The sequence below is a fragment of the Archocentrus centrarchus genome, chromosome 5, assembly GCF_007364275.1.
Source record: "Archocentrus centrarchus isolate MPI-CPG fArcCen1 chromosome 5, fArcCen1, whole genome shotgun sequence".
Classification (NCBI taxonomy): domain Eukaryota; kingdom Metazoa; phylum Chordata; class Actinopteri; order Cichliformes; family Cichlidae; genus Archocentrus; species Archocentrus centrarchus.
Genome location: NC_044350.1, coordinates 561,050 through 586,604, shown reverse-complemented (window position 1 = coordinate 586,604; position 25,555 = coordinate 561,050). Strand labels below are relative to the sequence as shown.

At 42.1% G+C, this 25,555-nt stretch overlaps 1 protein-coding gene across 1 annotated transcript; it reads left to right on the top strand.

The window, feature by feature from the left end:
• The first annotated feature begins 1,683 nt into the window (after positions 1-1,683).
• On the top strand, positions 1,684-25,116 carry cyb561d1 (cytochrome b561 family, member D1). The gene is made up of 3 exons (XM_030728513.1): positions 1,684-2,544; positions 5,957-5,994; positions 24,320-25,116. The coding sequence occupies exons 1-3, from the start codon at positions 2,388-2,390 to the stop codon at positions 24,824-24,826; spliced, it is 702 nt and encodes a 233-aa protein (XP_030584373.1). The 5' UTR covers positions 1,684-2,387; the 3' UTR covers positions 24,827-25,116.
• The last annotated feature ends 439 nt before the right edge of the window (positions 25,117-25,555 follow it).

The following is a 25,555-nucleotide window of genomic DNA, read 5'->3' as shown; positions in this document are numbered from 1 at the left end:
GCTTACACTGATTCAGTGTTATGGTGAGTTGTATTTTTCATGCGCTTTATACAGTAAAAATCACCTAAGTCGAAGTCGCACAAATCGGGTTTTCGCTCTAGTTGGATGGCATCTGCAGGTCCTGATTTTTCCTAACATTAATTCCAATAAAATCATCACATAAATCCGTCGGATATTCACCTACCTCGGATGAAAAATCTGGTCCCATTGTAATAAATTTCCAGTTAAATGTGATCGCATAAACTGGATGAGTTTAGCGCTAAAACCCTCCTCAGCTCCTGTCCGCCCACTTCCATGCATCGGCTCGTTCGTGCACAACTACACACACACTAACAACGCCTGGAAATTGTTTTAGTGTTTATATCAGTTAATTTCACCAGGGACAATCGTGGCAAGTGTAAGCTACAAACTTGCACTTACGAGTAAAATTTCAGATTATAAAATTTGCAGAAGCAAATTCATAGATGAAGCAGAAGCCATTGCAGCGAAATTCGATAATAGACCCCAAACTGGGCCATTTGAATCCGACTGAGGTGATTTCTACTGTATTTGTTTTTGCGGTGTATCTTATTTTGAAGGCATGTTTTACCATGGCTCTAACAGCTGACCAGGGAGCGCTGTGGGCAGAGAGCCTGTTATTCATGTTGAGGCGGGATGTTACGAGAACGCTGCTGATAGAGTTGCATACGAATACAAAGTGGATTCGCGTTTTTTATTATTATACGTAGAAAATATCACACTTGGTTATGGTCGTATCATTTATTTTGACGTATTTATTCGCCCCACCTTAAAAGCCGGTCCGTGGAAATATTTTCTAACACTAAACCGGTCCGCGGCTCAAAAAAGGTTGGGGACCACTGCTCTAACAGACTCATTCAGCTCCACTGCTAGAAGGAAAGAGAAAATCTTTCCTACCTCATGCAAATAACTCAATATATATGTCTAGTAGAGAATCAATTGATAGATGATAACATGCACTGTTATGTACATTTATTAATTTAAGAAATATATTATTTCAACTGCTGTAACAAATAAATCTCGTCTAATCAAATCAGGATTTCATGGTTTTGAGATTGGCTCAGCGCACAGCTGACATCACTGACCCAATCCACATCATGAAAGTCATCTTTAAAAAATTTGAATCAGATAAAGGGAATTTAGACTTTAAAGAAAAAAAGATTTATAAATTCCATATAGATGAGGAAAATTGATAAAGTATTTATAAAGTTATGAAAGATTTACCCAAAAACATAACCTGATATTATGTTTATACTGTCTTCTTGTGGCTGCATAATTACTTTAAAAAACAAAAACAAAAACTAACTAAAATCAATATAAATAGTGCAGGTACTATTTACAGTTTTAAACCAAATCTATCACAGAAATAATCATTGATGAATAATTGGTAGGTACCATATATGGATACCATAATGATAATTTTCAACTTATGTATTTACATACTTACTGTATGTATGTATTCCTATTGCTTAAATACAGGTTTTATTTTGTGTCTATACAAGGTTTTTAATCATTTTGGCCCTCTTTGGATCAACAAGTACAAAGTGCTTGACTGTATCGGGCTAGATTTTTACACACCAAAATATTTCTTGTCGGTGCAGCGAGTGACGATTGAAATAAGAATCAGGAAATACCCGTCGGTTCAGGTCAAGCGTCTCACTCCTCGCACTCTCTTCAGGGTCGAGGGAGATTCGAACCTGGAAGCGGAACCAAAACACGAGTCATCCGCTGGAAGTTCTGCATTTACTGAGCCATCTGTGTCGGCTGGTTGGGCTGTGACAACTACTTGGACTTTGTTAAAATAACAAGCTGCTAGGCAGCTGACATTGCGAAAACAGTGTATGGACGCTAGAAATAGAGACAGCACAGCAAACGCGTGCTGGTAATTCTGCATTTCCTGCGGCCATCGGACTCATGTTACTCCACAATCCGACCGATTTTGCCTTTGGAGGGATTACTGCGCCCGTTTTGTTTGCGTCATCAAATCTGCGATAGCCGGAAATAAATAGCTTTTCCGAAATAAAATTCATAAAGGGATGCCAGTAGTCAGCTTAGTGGCTAATTTGCATTTTTTTTTTTTTTTAGAAGACGCTTATAAGAACAGAATGGTTGAATGAGTCAGAGAAAGAAGCAATAAAACGCTTTAGATAACGCTGGAGAACTTATCGGAAAAGGTAGTAATTTCAGTAGTTATGTGCGGATCGCTAGCTTGATCGACTTCTCATGCTGCTTGGCTCTTCCTCTTTTTAACTGCGTGAGTATGGAGCTCGTGCAACCTCCAGACAATACAGGCGCCCCGCCTTTGCCTTTCAAAACACCTATTCCCGCCGGACGCTGTGGCAGGTAGTCAGAGAGGGCTGCTCGGCAGCATGCGGTCAGATGTTGAGTACAGCCCGGTGGGAGAAGGGCTGGGGATGCGGGACTTCTGGCTGTACGTGTGGCTGCGGAGAGTGGCGGTGATGGCGACTCATGTCACCAGCCTGGGCCTGACCCTCGTCGTTTCCCTGCTGTCTAGACCCGGAACCAGTGAGTGTTATTCATGACTGTTTGAATAGGCGCACAACTTCCACCTGAGAAACGACTGTTATTTGTATCATCTCATCCACCTTCATTAAACCTGCTACAGATTTAATTAGGGCCCGAGCACGAACTGTGCGAAGGCCCTATTGTAATTGCTTCGTTTATTATTATTATTATTATTATTTTTTTTTTTTTTTTTTTTTTTTTTTTTTTTTTTTATTATTCAGGCAAATGAATTGGGTTTTTGGGGGCTTTATCATATTCAAAAACTCATGAAACTTGGCACATGCGTCACACCTGGTGAAAATTTAAGTATTTTAATGGGCTCGGGCAAGGGCGCGCCCAAATGGCTCGCTAGCGCCCCCTAAACTGGAGCCCCACCGCTGTGTTTCACGTACATGAATGAAACTTCATACACATGTATATCATGTCCAGGCGCACAAAAAATCCTCTTGGAGCCATGCCCTAAACCCAACAGGAAGTCCGCCATTTTGAATTAATTATGCAAATTTGGCGATTTGCAGCCCTCACACTTTTTCTAATAACTCAGAGGTTTTAGACGTTATCATCTTCATATTTGGTTTGTCTAACCTACACCCCCAGGGGAATCTAAATCTCGAAAATGGTGAGTTTTTGCCAAGGGGGAGGGGTCCTTATGCCCCTTTGAACTTTGATCATTCGCCATGAAATTTTGATTGCCTCTCATTCATACCTACATGATCCAATGTGCATCAAACTTCTCCAGTAGGATGAGGGTGCCCCCCTGAACACATACATATGACAATATTTAATATCAGTCGCAGCGCCACCTAGTGGGAACAGGAAATGTCATATTTTACACTTGGAGGTCCAGCTCCAAGGTGGTTTAGCAGAACCATCTCAAATTTCACCTGGAAAGCCTTAAGAAGTTGGACTTACTGTGTTTTCAAAACTGTGAGTTTTTGACAAAAGGGCGTGACCCTTATGGGACGGCAAAGTTCGATGATTCGCCATGAACACAAAAATGGCTGTAACTCAAACCCAACTTGCCCAATCTGGCTCAAACTTCAGTGGTGTGATAAGCACCCTGTCCTGAACACACTCATATGCAAAAAGTCCATAAACGGTAGAGCGCCGCCTAGTGGCAGCTCGGAATATCTTAAAATAGCAAGTTTTTTGAGTAGCCCCGGAGCAACGTTTTATCTACATGTATGAAAATGTACAGGCTCATGTAACATCCTAAGACGTACAAAAAAGTCTCTTGGACCCATACCCCAAACCCTACAGGAAGTCGGCCATCTTCAATTGAAGGTGTCAATTTTTGCCATTTCCACGCCTGCTATTTGAACGAACTTGTCCTAGGGCATTTGACCCAGTGAGACCAAATTTGCTCCACATCATCTACACAAGTAGCCCATCAAATATTGTGGAAATCTTTACAAAATATTAAATGGCCTTATCACACCAGGCCATTGAAGTTGGCCTTCGTTTTTCTCCCTCACCACCAAAATTGTTTGTGCACTTGTTCGCACATGCTTTGTCTGATCAGGCTGAAAATTTAATCACTCATGTACACACCCAGGCTGAATCCATAACTACAGATTCAAGACTGTAGGCGCAATAGCGCCCCCTACAGAAGCAAATGAAAATTTGTATGACGTCCACATAATTAGTTTTGCTCTGAAATGCATGAAACTATCTTTCACCATTCCTTACGAAATCCTCATCAATTTGATAAGCCTCCTGCCCTGAACACATTGATATGCATAAAGTCCATAAATGTTACAGCGCCACCTACTGGCAGCTTTAAATATCATAATATACCATGTTTTTTAGCTAGCCCCTGAGTTACATTTTATCTACAGCTCTGAAATTTTGCACACTCATGTAACATCCTAAGACATACAAAAAAGTCTCTTGGAGCCATACTCCAAACCCTACAGGAAGTCCAGCATCTTCAATTGAAAGTGTCAATTTTTGCCATTTTCAGGCCTGCTATTTGAATGAACTCCTCCTAGGGCATTTCAGCCAGTGAGACCAAATTGGCTCCAGATCATCTAGACAAACAGCCCATCAAATATTGTGGAAATCTTGACAAAATATTAAATGGTGTTGTCACACCAGGCCATTGAAGTTGGCTTTCATTTTTCTCAATGGCGACCAAAATTGTTTGGGCACGTGTTCGTACATGCTTTGCCCGATCTGCCTGAAAATGTAATCACTCATGTACACAGCCACTCTGAACCCATAACTATGGATTCAAGGCTATACGTAGCTGCAAGAGCGCCCCCTACAGAAGCAAATGAAATTTTGTATAGCATCCACAAACTTAGTTTCTCGGAAATGTATGAAAATGTGTTTCAACATTCTTGACATCATCCTGATCAAAACAGTCTATCAGACCCATGCCCTATTTTGCATGCTGGAGCCGTGACCCCACCCCCAAATATTCCATTGCGTCTATGCCGAGAGCAAAAGATATCTTTTCCTAAAAAAGAATTCAACTTTCTACAGACCTTCTGTACACCATCACGATCACAAGACCTCCGAGTGTGGCACGGGTCGACGAGCGCCACGGGTCGACGCGCAGGGAGTGCGAGGGCCCGATATCACCGCTTGCGGTTTTAATTTAAACCTGCTTTTGGTTTAATTTATATTTAGTCGTAACTTAGATTTAGTCATATTACCAATGTGAACAAACCAGTTAAATTTATTTTACAATCACTGGCTAAAGCTATGTATAAGCTACACACAGCTTATTTTTATTACATAAGAGTTTAATTAATTAAGAGCTTTTAAAGTTTATTGCAATTTTTTGCAAGTCATTTGTTATTCAGAGTTAATACATTTTGTATTCCAATATTTCTTTACTGATTGATTAGTAAAACAAATATCATAATCTTTGTCCAGTTAACAGTTGTACAGTCCTTACCTAAATGATTCACTTTATCACTCTAAAAACTTGAGACCCCCCCCAAAAGAAAAATCTTCAGATTTGACCCATTGTTTCAGCTTGCTCTTGCAATTTTTGGCCTTGAGTGGCTATGATTAAATTCTCATTTATACTTCTGGTTAGTATATTAGTTATTTGCACAATAAAAATAAAGCTACTTAAAAAGCAGCAGGCCCCAACCAGAAACTGTTTTGCTTAAAATGATTAAACATTAGATTTCTTAAACAGATTTTTTCCTTTTTTTTATATACTGTATTAAGAAAATAATGACTGTTTTTATTATCAAGTCAGTTTGCCTATGGATTTTTTAAATACAATAATCATGCCGTTTCTAAATGTCATTGTTAATTTTTAGTGCATTTTACTCTCCATCCAAATTATCGTGCAATCATATAATCTACTGCTATTATCTGCTGATGATACTGCATTGTCAGCTAATGGTTCTGTCACTAATGAACTGGACTCACTGGTGTTTCTCTGTTTCAGGCCTGTTCTCTTGGCATCCAATGTGTATGTCTGTCGCTGTAAGTTTACAGTCCACCTCTCTCTCTTTACACACAAACACAGTCTTAAGTCCTCAGTTCTCATCAGTAGTGTTATATGATCATGTGTTGAGATGAATACATTCTCACACTCTGCTGACAGTGCTCGGATGTCTTTTAGTCCCAAGCTTCTGTCAGTCTCTTTGATACTATCAAACACTTCTGGGTTGTCCACTTATTTCTCTTCCTCCATCACACTGATATTTTCCTTTATTCTGTTATTACAATCATTGCAATCATGCAATCAAACCTCTTTATCAGGCATCGTAAAGTGGTTCAGTTCAGGGACTCCAAGTAGTGAAGGTGAGGCTAGACACTGACTTTACATTGACAACCTTTGTTAGCACTCCTGTTGTTAAAGCAGCAACATTCTTAACTCCAGGATCCAGGTGGATGAGTTATAAAAGTTAAAAAAAAAAATCGGAAGGTTGGTGGTTTGATTCCTGGCTGCTCCAGTCTGCATGCCAAAATATCCTTGGGCAAGATACTGAACCCCAAGTTGTCCTCCGACGCAAGCGTTGGAATATGAATGCGTGTGAATGTTAGACAATAAAAAGCACTTAGCTTAGATTCATATGGAAGTGCTTGTATGAATGAGTAAATGGGTAAGTGCTTTGAGTGCTCAGTCAGAGTAGAAAAGCGCTACATTAGAACTAGTCCATTTACCATCCAGTTGCTATGAAGTGGAAAACTATACACAGAGGCCAAAACAGTTTTTTGGAACAGGCTATAAATAAGCTTTTTAATGCTATAAAGTTGTAATTTTATGGTAGCTTATGGGGACAGACTCAGTTTTAGAGGAACTGTAGGCTTTAGCACTTTCACTGTGGCTTATATTTTTAGCCCCAGAAGTTGCTGCTTGGTAACAGTAAAATGTGTTGGGAGTATTCTTACTTGACTCATGTCCAGTGCTGTGCAAAAGTCTTGAGCCACCCCTCATTTCTTTGTAAATTTTGTAAATTGTAAATTTTTTAAATTGGTCTTGATCAGTAGTTCTTCAGGCTTTCTTAAGGGCTTTCAAAGTTTTTCTTTGGACATTGGCATTGGGATTTTCACTCATTTTTTTAGTCCAGTCCTTGTCCCTCCCTATTTTCAGAGGAATGCTTTTCTTGTTGTTTCATTAATCATGCAAGTATAAAAGGGGCTTCTAATTGGGAGTCACGTGAGGGAGTCTTGGTCCAATATGGACGCTAACCCTAGTAACCCCACTAGGTTTGCGGATAGCTAGAGCAATAGCATGGGGGAGATCCTTGCTAAAATAATGAAGATGAACACAGTTCTGAATAGAGTGGCAAGTGAGATATCGCAAACATGGTGTTTTGCAAGCATTGCTGAGGTTGAGGATAGCAATGCCAACGTGGCTAACGAAAACAAAGTACCAAAACAAAGACTGGATTAGGGCTGCAACGATAACTCGAGTAATTCGAATAATTCGATTATAAAAAAATCCTTGACACAAATTTGTTGCTTCGATGCTTCATTTAAACCAGGGGTGTCAAACTTAATCACAGAGCAGGCCAAAATTGAATACATAGTCTAAGTAGCAGGCCAAACATGATTAACATTTATTGAACAATCTGAAACTGAAAATATTTTAATTAGCAATATGAATTTGAATGGCCAGAATACAGACACTTTTACTCAAAACACATTAAATAAATTCTAAAATTATATTTTTCTTCAAAAATAAAATCAGGAAAAATGAGAATGTTTCAAGCTGATGAAAATTAGCTAATTTTTCAGATAAAAACTGTTATGCGATTTCAGCAAAAAGTTCAGAAAAAAAGAAACAAGCTATTTCATTATCTCTCTTATTCCATTTTTTTCTTACTTTCCATGAATTAACAGTTTTCCTCAGGTAGCTCATCGCACCTGTGCAATAAGGCTTGTCACCAAATTCACCAAATATTTTCTCCAGAAATTTCTTACATAGGACTTGGTGTTTCAATCCCTGGAGCTTCAGCCCTCTCTAATGTATTCTTGTCACCACTGGATGGCGCGAAGAACCCAGCACATCATCAGTTGTGATCCACAGCGTCATCAGGTGTTTCGGCCTTTTAACACAATACACCCTCTGCTGAGGCAGGCCCACCACAGGTCGATCTCCTCCACCACCAATAGTTGCCGTTTGGTTGCAGTTGCCTTATGCCAGGCAGATCTCAGTACTGCCAGGCCAAATCCCTCTCTACCCTCTTGGATGTGACCTGTTACATCCTGGTGCTGGAGAGCCGATTTTGTGTGTGCCACTGCAGTTGCCGGGGTCCACTTTCTCCCTGTGACAAGGGTTGGAGCGCCCTTTCTCACCACTGGATTCAGAGACTATTTGATGGTCATTTCCAGTCTTGCCTTGGCACGCTTGAACTCCACCAGGCTGGAGATAGGCAGTGATAGAGCTCCATTCCCATAGAGACCTGTATTACTTAGGCATCTTGGTAAGCCAAGCCACTTCCTCAGCTGTGCATTTACCAGCTTTTCCAGTTGACTGGCCTGAGACATAGTGACCTCTTATATGGAAATCAGCCACGTGAGTCGAGGCAGCAGACCGAACTGGAAGCACCAAAGCTTGAGCTTCCCGGGGGGGGCAGTGCTGTTGATGTGCTTGAGCCTGCTGATGGTGTCCTGCCCAAGCTGCTCGACTTGCTGGGTGTCTCTATGATTTGCAGTATACTATCTACCAAGGCTTTTTTTTTTTTTTTTTTTTTTTTTTTTTTTTTTTTTTTTTTTTTTTTTTTTTTTTTTTTTTTTAGCCTGTCATGTCTGGTAGATCTTGCAAGCAGAACTGTGATCTGAATGCGTTGTTGTGCCAAACATATTTGCTATTTCAAGATGAGCTCTATAGGTTCTCAATAGGCTCTTCTTGTTGTTGTTTTAACCCTTTATTTTATTTATCTGAGTTATTTTTCCACATACTATGTAACAGCCAGAGCTGACAGGCTGAAGAAGAGGAAAATAAAGAGAAGAAAAAGGGAGAGAGAAAGGGAGCAAAAAAAAAAAAAAGGGGAAAGAGCACAAGTCTATTAATCAGATACTTCATCACTTTAACATATAAAAAAATACTATCAATACTTGCAAAAATAAATTTGTGTGTGAAAAACAAAACTAACAAAGCATGTTACGCACACCAACAATTTTGTTGAGTTGTGATTGAGTGGGCGTTTGTGTCTGTGTCATGTTTGTGTCTGTGTCATGGAACGTACTTACCAATGAGGGCAAAGCGCTGCAGCTCCACCCATCAGAAGCCAGAGGCAGGTACGGAAAGCCCCCAGAACCCCAGGCCACCAGCAGCCCACCAAGGGCCAGGAAGACCCCCGGCCACTCAGTCCAAAGACAACCGCACACCTACCCCAGCAGACGGGAGAGGGTGGTCTCAGACGGAGCCCCCCCAGTCGAGGAGCGAGGGCTCCAGGGAACCCAAGGCGATGAGAAGCCAGCCCCCCCCCAGCGGCCAGCCCCCTGCACTGGCCGGCGGCAGGGCTCCCGGGCCCACGGCACCCAAGGACCGCCCGACCCTCCACAGAGCCCCCCCCCACGCCGAAGAAGCCAACGCAGCCCCGCACCGCACCACCAAGGGGGGCAGGCCAGTACCCACGCCAGAACACCCAGCCCCACCCAGGAACCCCGAGGCACCCCCATCCCAGGGGGGTAGGGGGGGGGAGGCAACCAGCAAGGAGCGGCCAGGAGGCAAGGCACAAGGCCCAGACCCAGGTCCAGCCATACATACAAACACACCCAGACACCCGTGTACACATTTATACACAGATACTCATACATGCCCATACATACTTACCCACACACAGATATGCCATACATACACATTCACTCACCCACCCATACTCACGGAGACGGTGACAAATACACAAAGACACACATTCATCCATAGCTACCCACCCTCTGAAGGCGGGGCAAGTGGAAACCACCCCAGGGCCAACAGCGACCCCAGGACGCCACCAGCCCGGTCCCCAAGGAACCACCCGACCCCTACCCCGGGCGAGACGCAAGAAATCGGGGTGTAAGATGACCCATCCACCCCTCCTCCTCCCCAACTTGTAGGTCTATGTGTTAATGTTTGTGAGTGAATGAGGTGTATAGGGTGCAGTTAAAATTGAGGGGACAGTTATGCCACAAGCGCCAACTGTTGGTCGTCAGCGCTTGCCCACACTGCCCCCCCAAAACCCTCCATGTCTAAAGTGCAAATAAAATTTGGAGACAGACAGTGACGAGGATCCGAGTGGGGCCACCTCAGCGGCCCATCTCATCAACCTCTGAGTAACATGCCTGCCCCAAAGGTCCTATGTGTATCAGGGTGTAAGTGTGTATGTGTTGTGAGTTATAATGACTAAAGTGCAATTAAAACGGAGAGGCAAGTGGTGGTGCAGCTCTCCACGTGGCCTCTCCATCCTACATCTGTGAGTGAGGTGTATTCTGTGTGTGTGTGTGTGTGTGTGTGTGTGTTTGTGTATGGGGAGGGGGAGGGGGGGGGGGGGGGCATATGACCAGGAAAAATCCTGGAAGAAGAGAGCCAGCTAGCCGCTGGCTCAATAGGCACCCCGACCTCCCACACCCCAGCACAGGGCAGGGGGAGGTGAGCCCGGGGCCGCGGTGACAGCATCCCGGAGCACTGCAGCACCCGAGGTTGGCGCCCTCGCCCCCACCGCAGAGGGCGGCCCGCTCCTCCTAGATGCCCATTCACTCAACAATAGACACAAACAGGCGACAGGACATACTGGCCTGGGCATGGAAATGCAGTGCCCAGTCCCCCCCAACCACCCCACCGCGGCCCCATCCCCCACCCCACCCCCCTGCAATGCAGGCACCCCAGGGCCCCAAAAGCGTAGACCGGACATCCCGACGTCAGGCCAACCCACCCCACCCGGCGGCGCGGCCGGGACAGCAGAGGCCCCCCCCGCGCCAGGGGGGGCCCACCGGGAGCCGGCGCGGCCCCAGTGCCGGGGCCCCAGACCCCAGCCCCCAAGCCATACAGGGAAGACCAGCCAACCGACCGAGGGCCGGCACCACCCCCCCAAGCACCCCGCCCACACCCCAGGACCGAAGGCAGCACCATCCAAGCCCCCACCACCATCAACCAGGACAGGCACACAGACATCACCAGAAGGTCGCCCCAGGACCCCAGCCCCAGGAGGCTACCAGCTACCCAGGCCCCCGGAGTCCCCCCCCACCCCCCCACAAAGCACATCAGGAGCAGAGCCCGCAGCCCACCACCCCCACTAAGTAATGGAGCTGAGCAGTGGGAACCAAAGAGAGTCAAATTCCTCCAATTTGTTTTTAGAAGAAGCAGACATTCTCTCTAAACTAACATGATCTACTAATAAATTTCTGTACTGAGTAATACATAGTTTATTTTTTGTCTTCCAGTTCATGAGGATCATCTTCTTAGCGATGCACAAGGCAGTAAGAACTATGTGTGATATATTTAACTCCATAATTAATTCACTGACATCACCTAAGATGCATAGTCTGGGGGAAGTTGGGATATGACAGCTAAACCATGTGGATAGATCTTCACAAATCCTCTGCCAAAATCTCTGAACTGGTACACAAGACCACAGAGCGTGTAGATGATTATCCTCTGAATTGCTTGTACAGTGGGTGCATATGTTTGAGTGTGTAAGGCCCATTTGGAACATCCTTTGTCCAGTGTAGTATGTTCTATGGAGAATCTTATATTGTACAAGTTGTATTTGGGGTCTTTTAGTCATTTTGAAGATATTTAAACATATTTCTGTCCATAAATTTTGATCCAGGTTGACAGAAAGATCACGCTCCCATTTTGTAATTGGGAGGGAAACTGAATCATCAGTTTTTATTAATAATTTATATAATTTTGATAGCAATTTTGGGGTACAGAGGTTAAGAAATTCTGTTACCCAAGTAGGCATTTCTAGATTCAATTGATTAAGGTTAAATCTTCCCTGTAGGACGGACTTAACTTGTTGATATTCCAGAAATCTACCGTTGCCAATTCTATATTTTGATATAAGTTCTTGGAACGTGATAAAATTTCCATCTTGGATAATATGTTCTAAGTTATTTATACCCTTATCACGCCATAACGGAAAATTCAGCATTTTCTTTTTCTGACAAATATCTGGATTGTTCCAAATGGGTGTTAGTTTACAGGGGATGAGTGAAGACTTAGTTATTTTTAAAAATTCCCACCAGGCTGTCAGAGAGGTATTTATACTAAGGACTTTATAGCAGTTATGATGTTTAATACTGGAACTAATGAAAGGTAAATCTGAGATTTTTATTTTTCCACAAAACGCCTGTTCTAGATCCAGCCATGGGTTGTCTAATGAATTGGATTTGATCCACTTTGAAATATACTGCAATCTACTGCTTAAGAAATAGTAATAAAAGTTTGGTAATTCTAGACCTCCACTGTGTTTTGGCTTTTGTAAAGTTTTTAAGCTTATTCTTGACGGTTTGTTTTTCCATAAAAATTTTGAGATGTTTGAATCTAGTGACTTGAACCAAGGAATAGAAGGTTTATTAGGGATCAATGAAAATAGATAATTAATTTTTGGTAAAACCATCATTTTAATGGCAGCAACTCTCCCCATAAGTGATATAGGTAAACTGTTCCAACGTGTGAGATCATCCTCTATTGTTTTTAATAAGGGGATATGATTTAATCGTACCAAGTCTGAGAGCCTGGCGGAAAAATTTATGCCTAAATATCTAATATTTCCTGACTTTAGTGGGGTCCTAGAGGTTCTCTGGAAATTACAATTCAGAGGCAAAACTGTTGATTTACTCCAATTGATAGAGTAATCAGATATAGATGAGAACTTATCTATCAGTGTGATAGTCTTCAAAAGAGAGCCTTGTGAATTCCCAAGGAAAAGTAATACATCATCAGCATAAAGGCTAAGTTTATGGTCCATATTTTCAGTTTGAATCCCTTTAATATTTGCATTTTGACGGATTGCTGCTGCTAGCGGCTCAATGAAAATTACAAAAAGAGAGGGAGAGAGTGGGCAGCCCTGCCTAGTGCCCCTCTGCAGACTGAAACTTTGTGAAATGAGATCATTTGTCCTAACACGCGCATTCGGAGAGCTGTGTAGTGTTCTGATCCAGTTTATAAAGGATGAACCGAATCCAAATTTTTGCAGAACTGCTAGTAAGAATTTCCAATTTACCCGATCAAATGCTTTCTCTGCATCTAAAGACACGATTGTCGTCTCTAATTTGTTAATAGAACAATAGTCTATTATATTTATCAGTCGACGTGTATTATTGGCTGAGTGCCGACCCTTGATAAAGCCTGTTTGATCTGGATGTACAATAAATGGAGTAATACTTTCTAATCTTTTGGCAAGGGCTTTGCAAATTATTTTAAGATCTACATTAATGAGAGAGATTGGCCTGTAGCTGGATGGGAGTGTGGGGTCTTTGCCTGGTTTAAGAAGCAGGCTAATGTTAGCAGAGTTTAAGGTTGGAGATAAGATGTGGTCATTCTGAATCTGAGTTACCATTCTGAAAAAAATGGGAGCTAGCTCAGACCAAAATTCTTTATAAAACTCGGCTGGAAAACCATCTGGGCCTGGGGCTTTATTATTTGGGAGATGCTGTAGGGCTTCACTAAGTTCAGACAATGAAAGAGGTAAATCCAGAGCTGCAGCCTGGCTGTCATTTAGTTTTGGTAGATTTATATTATTAAGAAATTCTTCAATTTCAGTATCAGATGGGTTAATCTGTGGTGAATATAAGGCTTCATAGAAGTCTCTGAAAGAGTTATTTATTTGTTGTGGGTCATGAGTAATAATACCAGTCGAGTCTTTAATAGAAAAAATAGCTGTTTTTTCTTTATTCAGTTTTAATTGCTTGGCCAGGAATTTTCCAGATTTATTTCCATGCTCAAAGTTTTCCAAACGCAGCCTCTGCAACATAAATTGTGTCCTTTTATCAATTATTTCATTTAGCTCCAGTTTCAGTTTCCTCAGGCTGATAATTGTATGTTCTTGTGGTGAAGCGGCATAAGCAGTTTCTAAAGATTTAATTTTTTGTTCTAATTCTAACACAAGTGCTTTTTCTTTATTTTTCCTATGCGAGCAGTAAGATATTATTTTGCCCCGCATTACTGCCTTTCCTGCTTCCCAAAGAACACATGGTGATATTCCTGGAATATCATTATATTCTAAGTATGCTGACCATTCCTTTTTGAAATAATTAATAAAATCTTCTTCTTTAAGTAATGATGTATTAAATCTCCAGTTCCTGATTGGTGGTGTGACTCTTTTCTGTGTCAGAGACATAGACACCGGTGCATGATCGCTAATAGTGATAGGGTGAATCTGAGTGTCTGTGATATCCATCATTATGGAGCTGCTAACTAAAAAGTAATCTAAGCGGGAATGAGATTTGTGTACTTGTGAGAAATAACTATAATCTCTCAAAGTAGGGTGATGTGAACGCCAAGCATCGCAAAGTCCAAAATCCTTCATGTACTGTTTAAGAATGTCTGCAGACTGCCAGTTCCTCTGACTCACTGCTGTACTGAGCCTGTCAATATCTGCATTAAGTACCAGGTTGAAGTCTCCTCCTATTACAAGTGTGGTGTCAGAGTGATCTGAGAGTGAAGTGAACAAAGCATGAAAGAAGGAGGGGTCATCAACATTTGGTCCATATATACTAGCAATACATAAATCTGTATTCTGTATAGATAAATTAAGTATTATAAATCTACCTTCAGGGTCTATTGTACTGTTGCTAATGTTAAAGTTTATCTTCTTGTTAATCAATATAGCTACACCTCTTTGTTTGGAGTTATAGCAGGCTGAGTACGTGTGAGGGAACTGTGGAGAGGAAAGAGTGAGCACAGATGTTTTGGACACATGTGTCTCCTGTAGAAAAACAACATCTGCTTTTAAGTCTTTTAACCGATTAAAAATTTTTAGTCTCTTTTCCCTCGAACCAGCCCCGTGCACATTCCATGAGACAAATCTGAGTGTGCTCATATTTAAACTAACTGATGGACTGTTGTGTGCTCACTAAGGATGTGTGTGTGTGTGTACATATGTTCTGTATGTTGGCGTGTGCCCTTTATATTGATGTGTGCGTGTGTATGTGCGCTGTATGTTGGTGTGTGTGCATCTGCGCTGTATGTTAGTGTAGTAAACTGTAGCATTGTAAGTGACGTAAACATATTGCTGAGTGCAGAAAGAAAAAAGACGTGTAAAAAGTGAACTAAGTGACATAAGAATAAAATTAGATGAGGGGAAAACAAAACAGAACAAACAAACAAACAAACGATCACGGTACTATGCTGACTCGTCGGCGTTAATGGTACTACTTAGACAGATTTAGACTATTTAATGGTACTGTTTAGATAGTTGAAAAAAAAAAACTCAGAAAAGAACGTTAATATGGACACAGATCACCTGATCGATCAGCTGAGCCATGGCGTGGTGTTTTTGTCTCGGTAAAGCTGTCCGTTTACATACAGTTTGTCCACGGCGATGACAGCCCGGGAGCCTTCCTGCATAAGCTTCTTCCGGATGGGGAATAGGGCCTTGCGTCGCTCCAGAATCTCCTTTGGAAACTGGTCGTTGACGCTGAAGTCCGTCCCTCTCAGCTCCCGGCCGCGGCTCTTCACCAGCTCTTTTTCTTTGAAGTGTTCGAATTTGGCCACGATCGGTCTGGGTCTGCGTGCTCCGGGTCGCTTCCCTCCCAGGCGGTGGACTCTATGGAAGGCGATGGTCTTCACGGCGTCCTCCGGGAGCTTCAGGTGAGTTTGGATAAATTCCTTCACTGTAGCCTCCGGGTCCTCCTCTGCCTTCTCCGGGATACCTGAAAACACAAGATTTTCTCTCATGCTGCGGGCCTGAAGCTCGATAATCGATTCTTTAATTTTCTTATTTTCTTCTGAGAGCCGGGTCGTTTCCTCGGTGAGGGAATTCACCGACTCTCTGAGGACAGCGTTTTCAGCAGCCAGTGTTTCCACCTGATGCTGGCTGAACTCGACTGACTCCCGCAGGGCCTGAAACTCCTTGTGAAGGATTTCAACCAGGGCCAAGCGGGCGTCAAAGCTGGACAATTTGTTATTAATGGACTCCAGAATGTCCACAATATTGGTGGTGGGTGGCGAAGTTGCCTCTGGGGAATCTTCTGGGCGGCTTCTTTTTGTGGACGGCGTTGCTTTGCTGGTGGAGGGAGTCGGCGTCTTGTCTGTTTTCCCCATGACGACTCGCTCAAAACACCCGTCGATGTACCGCAGCAAACTATCCAGGTCCTCTCCACCGTCCTCCAGATTGTTGAAAATAATTTAAGTTAGGCTAAGAAACTACCTATATTTTTTTAGTTTTAAGCCTGTCTAGTTATAAATTGGCGAGAAAAAAAAAAAAGGCTAATCACGCAAATGTTTGCTGATAGAGTCACGCCGCCATTAACGATACTGCCGAGATTCACAAAGTCTCGCGTGACTACAGCATAGTCTCCGTCTCCGTGCCCCTCGTGGAAAGCTATCGGATACTTCTGCGTCGCTTGCCAGATGGCCTGCGTCGCTTGGTTGGCTCCCTCTGACAAACAGTAAAACTCTGCATCAGCATCTACCAAGGCTTTTAATGGGCTTCTCCAGGACAGTTGGTATTGCCTCACCATTGATATAGAAGTTTTCCTGGGAGAGTTGGCCTTTAACAATGGAAATGCTGCGGGACTTGCTAGGTTTAATTTCTATTCGAGCCCATGAGATGTTTCCTTGGAGTTTGTCCAGGAGGCGTTTGGTACATGCCTTTGTTGTTGTTAAAATTGTCATCCATGTATGCTCTTATTGGAGGATGCTGCAACCCATTCTCCAAGCGTTGACCACCAACCACTCACTTTGGCGCTCGGATGATGAGTTCCACTGCCATTGTAAAGGCTAACGTGGAGATTCTGCAGCCTGCCATTATGCCTTTCTCAAGACGCTGCCATTTGATGGTATAATCCTGAGTTCCTGTTGTTGTCGGGACTTGGTCTGGACTGGTGGAACTGCAGGTCTTGGAAGTATGTTTTAACCAGGTAAGTGATGTTTTTGGGGATGTGGAAGAACTTGAAAGCTGCCCATAGGATCTCATGCAGCACTGACCCAAATGCATTCGCAAGGTCCAGGAACACAACATGGAGATTTTTCTTTTCTTTCTTGACAGTCCGGATCTGGTGCCAGATGATATTTGCATGTTCCAGGCAGGCAGCCCGAGAAGCTGCATATTCCTCTCTTCTGCACTGTGTCAGTGAAGTCATTGGTCACTAAAAACTCTGAGAGTCTCTGGGTAACGATACCAAAAAAGAACTTTCCCTCTACATTCATGACGCTAATCTGACTGAACTGGTTTATAGTTGAGGCATTCTTTTCTTTTGGGATTACTATCCCTCTTGCCCTTTACCAGGCCTTAGGGACAATTCTTTTTTGCCTTGCTGCTCTTACCAGCTTCCAGAAGTATTTCAGGATGCCGGGGTGTTCCTATACAGCTTGTATGGAATGCCATTGGGCCCTGGGGCCGATGCTGGTCTAGTCCCCTTAACTGTGTTGACCACCTCGCTCCATGTAGGGGGACTTGTGTCCATTTGAAGCTTGAATGGGTGGATAGGTGGCATATCACATGGAATTACTGCTGGTATATGCCTCTGACTGTCAGAATAGGTGTTCCTCAAGTACTCTTACAGTTCCCTTACTGGTACCTTGAGGCTAGCGTGCTTATCCTTGTCTAAAAGTTTGTCAAGAAACTTTTTGACAAGGATAAGAGCGGCAGCCTTACCAATCCTTGCGTGCTCCTTCTTATGTAACTTTCTCAGGTGTTTGGCGCTACACAGTTTTGTAGGTCGTTTCAGATCTGCCTGCAATGACCTTTTGTTTCGCATTCATTGTTTCTTAAGTTGTCTTCCCTGCTTCACCAGCTTCTCTAGTTCCTGTTGTTGTCGGTACTTGGTCTGGACTGGTGGTTACTTACTTACTGTATGGTTCTTGAGTTTGATCCCATATCTCTCAGCCCCATAGTTGTAGATAATGTCTCCCATCTTATCCAGCTTGTTTCCCACTGCCTCCTTCTGTTTTTCGAGAAGACAGAGTAGATCTGTGTTAATGGTATGCCACTCTTTCTTCTGGCTAGACTTGAGCCATGCTATTTGTGGCTTTCTCCCTTCCTTCCACCTCTCTGCTGCTGGCTGTGGTTGGCTGGGCTCTGGGCTCTTGTTGGTTGGCAGGGCAGTGCTGGGTTCCACTTTGGATGAGGTGCTGATACCCTGTGGACTGTGGGGGTTATCCTGCCACTGAGTTTCACTTGACTGATTTGGCCAACCTCTTAAGAGGTATCGGTCAATACGAGGCCCCTTACTTAGCTCCTCCAAGCACTTTTTCCTGCCCTGATGACTCTTTAGGCCCTTCTCTGATGTTACCTTCGACCAGCCACAGATGCAGTTTTGGAGTCTCTGAAACTGCCGGTGATTTAAACCTTTGCCTTTTTATAAAATTCACTATGTTCCAGTGCTTATGACCCATTCTGCCTTTGGGACTTTGCTGTGCAGCTTTTCCTGGTGTGTAACATAGTGATGCACTGCCAGCTCACTTGTGCAGGTCTCCCTCGGCATCTTCTCCTGCATCCGTCCCACCAATTCACTCTTTTCCCCACATATTGCAAGGCTGGGAAAAGAGAGAGACGGGTTTACCTCCGATGTTAGTGAACAGGTCCTCTGCCTCCCACCTGTTTTGAAAATCCATTTTCAAAGTCCACTTTTCGTTTGGCCATTTTTGGGGGTCAGTCTAGCTTAAATGTCACTGTAAAAAGTGCTGATCGATGTTTTTATCCACTGACCACTGATCAGTGAGTCATTGGCAACATGGGAAAATGGGTCTCTGCAACGGATTTCCAACATTTGGAAAAACAACTCTTTAACACCAAGTGGATCATCTGACACTTTTTCCACGCCTCCACTGCTCTTTACACCATTGCTATCACCACAGTTTGCTAGTAACATGTTTTCATATATTTATATCAATTGAGTTTATGTTTTTATTCTTCGTTGTTTGGAGTATAACGTGCAGTCTTCATAATGCACGGGCCGCACAGTCAAGCAGCATTTAAAGTGCAATTCATCATAGAAGAACACGATTAATGGTTTCAAATGCCTTTGTTTTGACAGCTTTTGGCGTTGTCCATTAGACAGGCATAAAATTGAATTTGCTATCTGAATGTTTCATAGTTTTAGACTAGTCGTTTAGTCACATTTTTTTTCCTTTGTTTAGTGGACTAAGAAATTAGTCGCCAGGAACATCCCTAGTCTTTACCCATGGGATAATGTCTCAGGTTTTTAATATACCAGGTCAACCAGACAAAGGTGTAGTCTAAGCTCACTTTTCTTTACTATTTTTTGGAACCACTAGCTGCATTGATTAGAGCAGAATCAAGAATCAAGGGAACCTTAGAAGGTGACAGGGAACATAAATTATTTCTATACGCAGATGACAATTTTGTACTGTGGGATCCTACTGTGTGGGATTCCAAGTATGACTTGTGTAATAGATTAATGCCTTAACCAAAATGAAATTGAATTGAAAAGCTTCTCATTATATATCAGCTTCTTAAGACCAAGAGGCCTTAAAACTTATCTCATTCCTTTTGTTTCCATTTTCTCTCTGCTATACAACCATGAATCATATCTTTCCTTTTCTAATGACATGCTGGAGTCACTGGTCACCTCTGGCTCTTCACTGACATGGCTTCTTAAGCTGGTTCAGTGAATACTTTAAATAATGAATGACTGGTACATGTATGGCCAAAAAGAGGCCACTGCCTACTAGCTTTCAGTCCAGTGTTCACAATGATGCTCCACTCCTGGGAGATAAGACTCCCAGATAATACTCAATGATGCAAAGCATTGTGTTTTAAAGAAGCAGTAAGGAGACTTGCCCCTGAAGTTTTCTTCAGAACTGCATCTCAGGTCTCTTGAGTTTATTGCATTCTTCTCTAATCCAAAAGAACAGAAACAGTGATTTGTATTCCCCCCCTTTTGCCTAGTCAACAGGTATTGTCTGATGTCCATGCATGCAGACGAGGTGGTTATGGTAGCTTGCACAAATTCAGAGGAAATGTGACACGCTTCTTGCATCATGTAATTCTATTCTTTTACTCAGATTTTGTGAACTCAGTGTATGTTTTGAGGTTTGTGAACTCAGGGTCTATTTTTTGTTATTGTTGCTGAGATTATTCCAGATCATCACCGGAGCAGACTCACTGCCAAATATAAATATTATGGAAAATATTATGTAGTGTCCTGTCTGAAATGAGCTGATATCTCCTCCTCTATGTGATCATAAGGAGTCATTGGCTGATTGTCATTTTAAAATGGTTTTTCAGGGTTGCTACTTTATTAAAGGTCTATTACTGAAGGCATGTCTTTTAACAAGGGTTATTGATTATTTTTAGTATATTATTAATAATACACAGTATACAGTTCCACTAGTGTTTCTATCAACTCTCCTGTACAGCACCCAGCATTCATTTTACGTTCAGACTCTCTAGTCCCTCTCCTTTCCACTGTAAATAATAGATTGTAGGAGTTGGGTGTAGGCCATGTTATCACTGAGACTTTCTCTATCACTGCATCAGCTATTGTGTTACACACTGTCCTAGAATAAATTGGCAAAGACAAACAACTTCTAATGCTCAAACAACTTACTAGTTGATGCAGATACCATTTTCTCAGACTGTGCTAGTAGCAGTAGACTCAGTCATGGCGACTCATCACAGAATGTCATGAATGTTAATTCAGAATCTGAATGTTAATTGAATCTTGGCTACATTGACCTGAACATAAAAGCCAGGCGTCAAATTCCACAAAAACTTTATCATTGGCTGTAACTCACAAACAGTGTGACCTAGAACGTCCAAATTCACACCATAGATGCATCTACTAAAACGCTCACGTGAGCAACCTCGACCTCAAGCTAAAGGTCACAGAGGTCAAGATGTCTGAAAATCTTGTGAATGTGATAACTCCAGAAAAATCTCACCTAGGATGTTCAAATTCACACCATAAATGTATACTGTTCAAGCTAGACCCATCAGACTTCACACACGTCTTCACTGACTACTATAACAGCACTTTGACCTTTTATTGCACTTTATTGTTATGCTGGAAAGCATTCAGATGAAATGTAAAAGTGAGATCAGAGGTCAAATGTGACTAATTTGGATGCAAACTGTAATGTGATATTTAGAAGCCACATAGCAGTCATTTTCTAAATGTTGACAATGCAAACAAAGGCAGTAGAATTTTGAACATAGTTTTAAAGATAAAGCTTGACCTTATTTGAGGTCAGAGGTCTAAAGAAATCTGATATTTAGAATCCCCATATGTCATTTCTTAGATGACTATATGTGATTAATACAAACACCGGCAGTAAGAAACATAGTTTCAAAGAACTCTACATAATAGAGTATAATCATACATATGATTATAAACATCCAGTTTATAATCATAATCAATATAATCAATCATAATTTCACGAGACATGTTTCTCTCTCCTCCCACCTGACTGCATTCACACAATTTGTTGACTGTCCTACCAGAGAAAATAAAAACCTTCATCTGCTGTACACCAATGTCAACAAAGCTCACAGAGCTACTGTCTTACCACCACTTGTTGTCACCACAGTTATCACCACAGAAGCCATTCTGAACAACTCTGGTCACCAATTTTATAACATCTTTATTAAAAAAAAACATCAGTACTGTAAGACTCAGTGGAGAGATAAAAAAAAATCATTTGTACTCACAGCCATCAGGTTTTTTAATTCTCATACAAATCGCAGATGAGCTATGAGCATATGAATTTCCCTCTGGGATCAGTAAAGTGATTCTTATACTTAACTGATTGATTTTAGGTATTCCAATCACTTTCATGGCCACAGGTATATAAATTAAAACACCTTGTGTTTTGGTGGTTACTTCCTGTTTTATTTTGAAAGTCCCTTGTCCTGTGTGCTTTGCGTTCAGTTTTGCTTCCCTTAGTCTTATTTGGTTCACCTGTTGTTCCCTGCTGTCTCGACTCTCCCTGATTACCTTGTGTGTATTTAAACCCTCAGTTTTCTTCTGTTCATCGTTGTGTCGTTCATCTGTGTGCCTCATCAGTTTGTTCATTTAGTTGGTATTCCTAGTCTTAGCGCTAGTGATGGTGAGATGAAGCTTCAAGGAAGCATTGAGCTTTTCATTCAATTGGTGAACCCATGGGCCGAAGCTTCATGGTGCTTCATTTGCTCTACTGCACCATTAGGTGGACAGTAAATGTAAACCAGCCAGAGGTGATTACAATCTCACTGTAGCATTCGGCTGAATCTGAGTAGAGAGTATAGCCCTATAAATTTAAGAAGTCATCTTTGTCAGCAATCAGATGATCAGTGAACACTAGTGATACATGTCCACTGGCAGCCATACATACCCAGGCCATAACAGTGCTGCTGCCCTGTTTAACAGATAATTTAACATGCATTGGTATATTTTATGTATTATTTCTTTTTTGTGTTAATATTTTTATTAGGAGTAAGGGGGACACTGAGACAGAAAACAATATTGCTTATACGGCATAAATCACAACATAAATAACAGCACCTCTGTGTCACAGATAAGGATGTTAGAATGTTAGCACAAAAGTGGTGCTGTATATCATAATGAATGAGGCCTACAGTCCACCTCCTAAAAGGTTCATATTTTCTTTATTATAGCATAAGACGAGACCAAAAAAAAAAAAAAAAAAAAAAAAAAAAATATATATATATATATATATATATATATATATATATATATATATATATATATATATATAAAAGGAAAAACAAATGAAAACATTAAAAAGAAGGAGAAAGGGTGGTGGTGGTGGTGGGGGGGGGGGGGGGGGGGGGGTACCGTTAAACATCTATCTGGGAGCAGAGACTGAAGAGAGTGGAAGAATGCCAAGAAGGGGCACCATATGTTACAGAATTTATTAAAGTTGCCTTTTAAAGAATATCTAATCCTCTCCAATTTTAGAATAGACATAGTGTCCTTAAGCAACTGACTACTCAAGGGTGCTTTGGTTGATTTCCAGTGAAAAGAAGACGGTGTCTTGCCAGTAAAGAGGTAAACACTAAAATGTCTAATTGATTAGAAGTGAACCGATCAACTGGGAGCCCAAATATGGCAACATGGGGAGAGGGTTTGATAGTCACTGAAAGTGTCTCTGACATGGTTTCAAAATAGTTGTGCCAAAAACAGGTGAGTAATGGACAAGAGTATGAGTTAAATTGCAGGAAGGAGCATGACATTTATCACAATTGTCAGAAACGCTGGAATAGAGTTGTGACAGCCGAGTTTTGAAGAAGTGGGCTCTGAACAGGACTTTAAACAGTAAAAGTGAGAGCCGAGTGCAAACTGAACTTGTATGAATCTTTTCATTAAAAATTTTGTCATCTTCCATCATCAAGTTCCCAAGCTGCCTTAGCTTTAGAAATTAGTGAGGGATGAAAAGACAGAATTTCATTATAAACTTTGGAGATGTATGACTTTTGAAGAGGGTCACGGCTCAAAAACTCCTCCCATTGCAGGTTTGGTGGTTTGGAGAGAAAAACTGGAAATAAATCTTTGGCACAGTGTCTAATCTGAAAGTACTGAAAAAGGTGTAAGGAGGAAGATGAATTCTAATGAAAGATCTGTGAAGCTATTATTTCTACCCATTCATCTCATCCTAGTGGCTTTATTGTAGCAGTCTTTTTGTTTACTGCAGAACTAGTCTTATTGATATTTCACCCTTTAGATTAGATGTCACCCATGTACACAGTGCAAATACATTAAAATTTGTATGAATTTTCTGCCAAGAAGGCACGACCAGTCAGTTGCAGAACTGACTGGAACTTAAACATCCATGTGTACTTTCAAAACTGGAAAGAATAGGTCCAAATACAACAGTTATATCTGGCAGTATGCTGATGTATACACTGTTCTGGAGCAGCTCAAATAGTGCACTCCATATGAAATTTGCCAAAAGCTTGTGCAGAAAGTAATTTGCTGATGTGGGCTGGCACTGAGATCAGTTTATCTGCTGGATTATGCTATGCTCAATTTGAAAAAGTGTGATGTGCCCCCCCTGCCCTCCAAATAAGATTAGATTATCAGGATCAGTTGCCAGTTGCTCATCAAACTTGTCACCATGAACTCACATCTCATTAATTACTTGGTGTGCCTTCATTACTAAAACTGTAAAAACATAACACACACACTGCTTTACTTAAACACAATGAAAGTCCTATTTATTAACATCTGCTTTTTCTCCCTGCAGTACTGCCTGTGCATGACTGAAGGTATCCTCCTGTTCTCAGCAGAAGGATCTCTTTTCTGCTTCAAGTCTCGGAAGATTAAAGTCCGTCTCCACTGGTTCTGTCAGGCTCTGGTCCTGATAGCTGCAGTCACTGGGCTTTGCTTCATCGTGGGCAGCAAGAATGTGTCAGAGCTCCAACACCTGGCCTCCTGGCACAGCCTGTTGGGTGTGTGCACCCTGACTGCCACCGTGCTCCAAGCGGCTTGTGGCATCTGTTTGATTTTCCCTAAGCTGCTGTGTCTATCCTGCCCCTCAGCCAGACTGAAGTTGTACCACGCCACCTGTGGCCTGGTGGTTTACCTGCTGGCGACAGTGACTGTGATCTCTGCCATGTTCACTGACTGGTTCCAGGCCGCAGTGAAGGGAGTAGCATGGTGGGCCTTCCTCCTACTGCCCCTCTTCCCTGCCTTGGTGGTGATGAGCCAGATCACTAATGCCTATCTCCCCCGCAAGAAGCTGACCAGCTAAGAAACACTGAACAATGGGTCAGAGTAGTAGATGTAAGAGTCCTCCACTGCAGAGGGAATAACTAAAACAAACAGTCCCCTTTAATTTGCACCTTTTGAAAGAAAGTTTAGAAACTTGGAATTTATCTTCACTGCTTGAAAATCTTTGCCAGTTACTGAGCTGTCATTTTTATTTCATTAAGTTCCTGGACTATTGAAAGAAGTGATTCTAGTGTATATGTTTTGAGCAGGTCTTTTTCAGGGTGTTTTATTTGACTGTATGCGCAATTTTTCAAAATGTTCATGTTGATACCTCCTGAGTGGACTGGTTCTTATATAGCACCTCTCTGTTGAGCACTCAAAGCACTTGACACAACATGCCTCATTGACTTCTTTTTAAGCTTAAGTGCTTTCTATCTAATATTAACACACATTCATATTCTGACAGTTGCATTGGAGAGCAACTTGGGGTTCAGTATCTTGCCCAAGGGTACTGTGGCATGCAGATTAGAGCATCCAGGGATCGAACCACCAACCTTCCGATTGGTAGGTGACCTCCTCTACCTCCTGCGCTACAGCCCCCAACTGAGTGTTACAGACAGCTGCCATTTAGTGGCCTGTATAAGAACTGCAGTATGAAACACTACATCTTTGGCAATGATTACATCTTCAGGGTATGAGTTTTTAAGTATGGCTGCCAGTTACTGTTGGCAATCCCACAGTTGTAGCTGGTGGACACACCTGAACTATG